Consider the following 6,872-nt stretch of genomic DNA (forward strand, 5'->3'; position numbering starts at 1 on the left):
AGGTGGAATTTGCAGGAGCCTGACAAGGTATTCTCTGGAAAAAGCCCTCACTTGCCAATACACACCTGACCAGTCAGCCCAAGTCCTGCTGCCTCAGAAAGGTCTTATGAAATTACCTAGCTACATGCTTCAGGAAATAAGCTGCCCAAGGGTGTTTAAGGCAGTCTCTAGTCTGGAAGAAAATGAGATGGGAACTGTGCCTTCCTCAAAGGGATGATTCACATTAGTACTAAGATATTATGATGGTGGTAGGCACACCAGGAAAAGCACAGGAGAATACCTTTATCCATTTCTATGCTTCCCCTGTCATCTGCAAATCCCAGTACAGCACCCCTGAGGTAGGGAAAAATCATCCCCATTCTATAGATGGGGAATGGAGGCACAAAGAATAAAATTAAAATTCTGCCAGTGATCTTCAAGAGCTAGGCACCCAAATCCCACTGAAAATAATTTAACTAGACACCTCATTTCTTAACCCCTCAGAAAAATCTCAGCCCAAACGACTCGCCCAAAGTTACACAGGAAGTCTGTGCTAGAGTCAGTCCAGTGTCTTAACAACAATATCATCCCTCTGTGTTTACGTAATGGCACTCAGATGTCAAAAGGATTTCTTAAAACACAAGGTGTGTCTTCATATTGGGTGCAAAAGCAGTTCCAAATCAACTGTCACTTGGGAAAAGTCTCATGCCCAAAGCTTTGCTTAAAATAAACCATTTTGCTACTATGGGCTTTTCCAGACTTTTCTAGACTTCCAGGTCTAGACTCCATACGACCACCACCAGACAACTCCATGAGATCAATTAAGTTCTGTTTACTTGTACCAACAGTGTCTATGACCCAGTCCCCAGAAGCACCGTTCTCTTCTTTGGGCCATAGCAAGGAAGCTATTACACTGGTAATTTCCATAAGCACCAACACACCAAGAACAAGCTTGATTTTGAACTTCCACAGAATTGTATATATCAGTGGTTTTCAACCTTTTTATTTCATTTGTGGACCCCTAAACATTTCAAATGGAGATGTGGGCCCCTCTGCATTGTACATGTGGGTATTCATGCACTTTTGACTGATCACAGTCAACTTTCGAAAGCCTCTTAGACACAGTCTGGAGACCCCCGGGGGGCTGTGGACCACAGGCTGAAAACCACTGGTGTAAATAATCAAGGGGAGGGAATCACAACATTCCCTCTCTTCTACCATAGTCCATACAGAGAATAAAGGGGAAGGAACGTTTTGTAAAGCACCAATCCATTATTAAGTTGGTCACTGATACCTGGTCAACATCCAATGGGCAAGAACTTTGCATCTACTCTGCCAGGATCCCATTGTAGGATGGTTTTCTGCCAGGGAAGCAAGGCCCAGAAACCTGGTTCAAAAACAGTCCCCACCTACACAGATGCAATATCTACCATATTTCCTTCAACACAGGAAAAACTGTTGTCAGACTACCTTCAGTTACATTAAAAGTGCAAAATGTCAGAATCCTATCCTCATTCTTCATGATTTTATGCATCTACTCAACCAAAAACAATCCCTCACAAATCATTAATCAAGGTAGGGAAATTGCAGGAAGAGAGAGATACGGAGTTACCTTTCAGACCTTAGCTGAAAGCAGAAGTCAGGTAGAATAGGCAGTAGTTTCAGTAGAACTAAGTTAGAAGCTTATGAAACAACCCCGGGCTAGGTGTATAGCTTTAGTAAACAATTACGGTGTTTCTCATCAAAAGCCACATACTTAAACAGTCACATGATGAAACACATTTTTTTGTTTTTTTTATGGGGAAATTGAACACCCTAATCCTTTTAAGTTCCTGTCTCAACATAAGTCAACTTTATAAGGCAAATCTGGAGCAAGTCACAGGAAAAAATAAGTCACATTGTTACAAATACTTTATTTGCCAACAAGTTTTCTATGTTGTCGGGGAAAAACCGATTCCTGAAAAAGTTACAAGACTTCATGATTCAGAAAACGTGATGACTAGAGCCTTTAGCTCTGTTACTCCATTTGTTAATAATTAAAACTGTGACAGTGACATGAATTTGAGACGTCAGTTCTCTATGCTCCCCTTTTCCCCCAAATTTTACTTTAAATATTATTGACGGGCATGAGACCTTTCATTATATGGCAATGACAGCAGATATTTATGCTGCAGCTTCAAGCTTGCGCTTTGGAACTGAATGTACAGTATAACTCTCACACTGAGATCCTGGCAAATGTCAAACCCAACTGCATCATGTTTAGAGATGCTCAGCTGAAGATGAAAGCCTGTACCCCTTTCCACACACCATCATCTTCCCTTCTGCAAAATCTGTACAAATACCTTTAGCTTTACATTCATGGATGTGCCAGAAGTTTCTGATAATGCTGGGTAAATCTTGCATAACAGTCTATACCTGTTTGCCAAAATGCTATATATCAAATCGATTTAAGTTGTATGCGGTTGGATGGTTTTGCCTGTTATACTGGAAGTGATCTGTTAAAACATTGGTTCGGCCATACTGATAGTCTCCATGTTGTGAAAATGCCACGAGTCCATTCTGAGACTTTTCTGGAGTGCTCCGGTGATGCTCCAAATTTACAAGGTCTGCAGTTGTAATTGGAAGCAATTGCTTCTTCGCTTCCTGGTTTGCATCATATTTTGTCTGTGGAAATAACAGATTAACACAATCTCTCAGAGGCTGCCCAACAAGCAAATATGCTTAGGAAGAACAAAAGCCGCTCCAGAAGAAACCAGTCAGACTAAAGTCTGTGCTCACCAAAATATGACGTCCCCAGTCACTCCTCTTGTGACTCCCTACCCATTGTTATTCTTAGTTAATACGGCTTTTGAGCAAAACTGATGCTGAAGCCACTAGATTCTTAATCCTAATTTTTCATCAGATTAAAATTGGAGATAGGAGTTTAACAAAGGCCAAAAACCACACCTAATCTAATGGCTGAAACCCTAAATTAACCTCTGTTAAGGCAAAAGAGATTTCTTCTGGTTACTGTACACCAGAACTCATACACAAACAAGTTAGCAACCTGTGCATTTATCTTGCTCAACCCTAATCTTCTCAGGAGGTTGGACTAGACGGCTTCCTGAGGTCCCTTCCAACCCTAATTTTCTATGATTCGATATTTATGTGCCTACAGAAACTCAAGAGAAGATCACCATCTTAAATGTTTGTAAGAACAAGTTAAAAAGCTGGCTGCTTCCAGGGGGCAGAGCCTGGCACCGGCACCACAAACGGCTGCTGTAAAAATGAGTCCTCTGATCCACCAAAGCAGCACACTTAATCAGCGACACAGCAAGTTTCCCCTTATTCCCATCCTGCGTAAGAGGGAATCTCCCTAAACAAGGCTCATTCATACTTTGGTCTCTGCTGAACCTACAAAACGTGGGCAACTTCTGATGATATGCGACGCAATTTTGATCTTTGTTCTGCTAATGAACAACTAAGTTAATAAAGGAACATTTTATGTTTACCAGAGCACAGCAGCTTTCAGATACTACTGACCAAAACAGGGGTCACAATGTAAACTTACCTTGTTATACAAGAATACTCCTAGAATAGCAGTCATCATTCCAAGAACATTGGTACTGGTAACTGGGTTTCGAAGCATTATAAGAGAAACTGTTATGACCATGATTCTTTTTGTGGCATTTGCAACAGAGTAACTTAAAGGGCTGATCAAATTAAGAATACTGAAGGCAATGACATTCTGGGCAAAGTTACAGAATCCACTGATTATGAGCAGCATTAAGGTCCAGGACCAGTGAGACACAGTACTCTACAGGGAAAACAAAATGTAAGAGTCAGTTAATATATTCAGTTTCAGGGAAAAGATGAAGAAAACTTCCTGTACAAAAGTAGATGCAGCTCCCAGTAACTTCTGTAATTACCGGTCATCAGCTTTTAGATAGGGAAGACATCCTCACTCCCTCAGTAAAAAGGCTCAACACTACATGCCCTCCCACCCCCTTCCCCTACCATTCTGAAATTCACTGGCGGTCCATTTCTACAGCTGCCCTTGCCACATATATTTTAAGCTCATCCGGATTTGATTTTCAAGGTTCTCATCTTCTGGTGCTAGTTCCTGAAGTCTGTGCTGCTGTATGACAGATAGCTTCTTTTGTCTGTTGAGACGGCAATGAGTTCTTCCTATACACTTACATTCAGCGGCTGCCTTTTCTCAACTACTTTTTGGCACGGCTGTCAACAGGTCTGGTCAAGGATTACATGGTGATGCTTACCAAATCTCCTAGGCACTGATAAACTTCTCTCTACTTTAAAGCTTGCTGAAGACTCACCAAGTCATTCTCTACTAGGAAGGAAGAAAGGTCCACCAAAACCCATGTTGGGATCATGAAGAATACAGCATGGCATCCAAGTATATTCAGCAACCGAAGATGATGTATCCGGGAATCTCGTAACACCTGATAAGCAAGACACAAGAAATCATTCCCTGGCCAAGCATTAAGGGCATTCAAAGCAGAGGCAATTGTTCCAACAAGCAGCGTTCCAAACACTGGTAGGAGATAATAAACCACTGCCCACTCAAAAAGCCCGGCTCGTTTTGTACCAAGGGATTAAGGCTAGGCAGCAGCCTGCCTGGAGGCAAAGGCTTGCTACCTGGTTAGTTTAAAAACTGGAAAGGGTTACCAAGTCAGCTGTTCACGCTGCCTACTAGCACCCACCTCTTAAGTGCTAAACGTTCTGTTCAGACTTAAAAAACCTGCTTTTTCCCCAAAGCAAATTCAAGAAACACGTCTGAGCTCTGGATGACCTGTTCCAGGTTCAGAGCTGTGGCAAGGGCTGGCAAGAGCTGAAGGTGTAGTCTCTCAAATACAATGTTAATCTCAAGGTCCCTACAAATGCTCATACTGCTGATGAGAGTTCCCTACAAATGCTCATACTGCTGATGAGAGTTAAAGAGCCTTGGGCATGGAAAAGAGATCTCAGTAGCTCTCAGCCTCTTCAGACTTGTGGGCCTGTCTCCAAAAATGCTGGCTCTGAGTTTCCACTGCATTTTGACTGCAGAAAAACCACCAGACAGGTCTCCTGTTGCAAAGAGCTGAGGAAAACTACAACAGATGGGAAGGTTTTGGCACCACGGCTTCCCAGCAAAACTCCCTGGGGGTCTCTTGCAAATCACGCTGGCACATCTAGGAGTGCCAACACGGCAGGAGACCTCCCGTCACCCTTGAAAGGATCTCAAAGCACCCTGGGTGCAGCAGCACCCTGGCTGAGAACAACCGAGCAAAGGGCAGCCTGCGGGTCAGCACACTGCCGGTGCCACGGGCTGGACCTCCACCCAGCAAAGGGAGCAGGAGAACTGTTACCTTTTTGGAAAAGATGTTCTGAAGCGAGAAGCAAAGTGTAGCAGCTAGAGCACTGATGAGTCCCCACATGTCAAAAGAAAGTTCAGTCACCGTGGCCAGCAGGACACCGCTAATTATAGGGATTAATGATAAATACACCTGAAAGAGGGACAAGGGAGATGAGCTTACACCCTCTGGGCACTTCCAGCTCAACAGGGTCTTGCGCGCTCGCTCGTGTCCGGCCTGCAGAGTGCAGAAAACCAGCTCATCCTGCGCTCTCAGAAGGCTCCTCTACCATCGGGAGAGCGAACGCTCAGCTCCAAGTCTCAGAAAACCAGGGCTGGAAGGGACTCCCGGGTCAGGCGGCCCCGGCGCAGCCTCCTGGACCCCGCCCGCGGGACGGCCCCTACCTTTGTGGTCTGCTTCTCCTTCATGATGATCCTGGAGAGCAGCACGACCCAGATGGGCATGGTGGCCTTCACTGCAAGCAGAGGGAAGGCGAGGCGGGCGCTGACGCGGCCCGGGCGGGCGGCACGGCCGCGCCGGCCCGGCCCCCCCCGGGCGGCCCTCACCTGTGTGCGCGTAGGACACGGGCACGCGCCAGAGCGAGACGTGCGCCGACACGGAGGCGAAGTACTTGCCGAAGGCGAGCGGCAGGATGTAGCGCGGGTAGGCGCGCGGCGGGAGCTGCGCGGGGCCGGCGGGCGGCACGCGCCAGGCGCGCAGCAGCGGCGGCAGCAGGCCGCACAGCCCCAGGATGTGGAAGAGCGAGACGGTGACGGGCCGCGGGAACCCGCCGAGCAGCAGCTTGTTCACCACGTTGCCGCCCGCGCTCAGCCCGTACCAGGCCAGGCACAGCGCCGACACCCGCGCGCCCTCCCGCAGCGCCGGCCCGCGCCCGCGCCCCGCGCCCGGCCCCCCGCCCGCCGCCGGCGGCGCCGCCATCGCCACTGCGGCCCCCGGCAGGCCGCGCCGCGACGTCACCCGCGCCAGCGCGTCGCTTCCTGGGGGCGGGACGGCCCCGGCGCTACAGCGCGGCGCGCTACGGCGGCTCGGACGGGCCAGGGGGCGAGCGCGCTGACCCCCGCGGGCGGGGCCGGCCGGGCTCAGGCCCAGGCCCGGGGACCCGGCTCCGGGCCGGGCGGCGCCCGCAGCCCCGCATCGCCAGGCAGCGGCTCCTCCCAGGGAGGCCTTGCCGGGGTGCGCGGCGGGGGGATACGAATAGGTGCCGGGGCCGCCCCGCCCCGCCCCGGGCAGGTCAGGTCAGGGACCGGAGGCCCCGGCCCGCGTCGTGGACACGCAGCTTCAGCCCGGGCCGCTCTGCGGGGCCCACCCGCCGCTCAGTCTCCGCCAGACTGAGACCAGCGCGGCAGGAGCCGCCTCCCGCTCCGCCAAGTTAAGCACCAGGTCCCGGGTGAGTGGCCGCCGCAGCGCCGGCTGGCCTGCAGCCCCCTGCCCAGCGCCGGCAGGCCTGCGGGACCCCCCGGCCGCCTGCCCTGCCGCCGCCGCAGTGCAGAGGTGAGTCGGCATGAGCCCCTAGCGCTAGAGGAATAAAGCACCACTGCC

At 49.7% G+C, this 6,872-nt stretch overlaps 1 protein-coding gene across 2 annotated transcripts; it reads right to left on the reverse strand.

Moving 5' to 3' along the window:
* Positions 1-1,872: 1,872 nt before the first annotated feature.
* On the reverse strand, positions 1,873-6,823 carry SLC35E1 (solute carrier family 35 member E1). 2 transcript variants are annotated; one of them, XM_090027775.1, is made up of 6 exons: positions 5,879-6,823; positions 5,717-5,787; positions 5,328-5,465; positions 4,296-4,421; positions 3,530-3,775; positions 1,873-2,643 (listed from the first exon to the last, which is right to left on the reverse strand). In XM_090027775.1, the coding sequence occupies exons 1-6, from the start codon at positions 6,249-6,251 to the stop codon at positions 2,410-2,412; spliced, it is 1,188 nt and encodes a 395-aa protein (XP_089883901.1). In that variant the 5' UTR covers positions 6,252-6,823; the 3' UTR covers positions 1,873-2,409. The 2 variants fall into 2 exon arrangements, with proteins under 2 accessions (XP_089883901.1, XP_089883900.1); XM_090027774.1 differs by having other exon boundaries at positions 5,328-5,549.
* Positions 6,824-6,872: the final 49 nt, after the last annotated feature.

Source organism: Crocodylus siamensis, chromosome 14, assembly GCF_052110815.1.
Source record: "Crocodylus siamensis isolate JL-2025a chromosome 14, ASM5211081v1, whole genome shotgun sequence".
Classification (NCBI taxonomy): Eukaryota; Metazoa; Chordata; order Crocodylia; family Crocodylidae; genus Crocodylus; species Crocodylus siamensis.

Coding starts and splice junctions, on each gene's coding strand:
- SLC35E1 (XM_090027774.1), bottom strand. CDS start 6,251: ATGGCGGCGCCGCCGGCGGCGGGCGGGGGGCCGGGCGCGGGGCGCGGG. Junction 5,788..5,878: donor CGTGTCCTACGCGCACACAG/GTGAGGGCCGCC, acceptor CTCTGCTTGCAG/TGAAGGCCACCATGCCCATC. Junction 5,550..5,716: donor AGGAGAAGCAGACCACAAAG/GTAGGGGCCGTC, acceptor TGCACTCTGCAG/GCCGGACACGAGCGAGCGCG.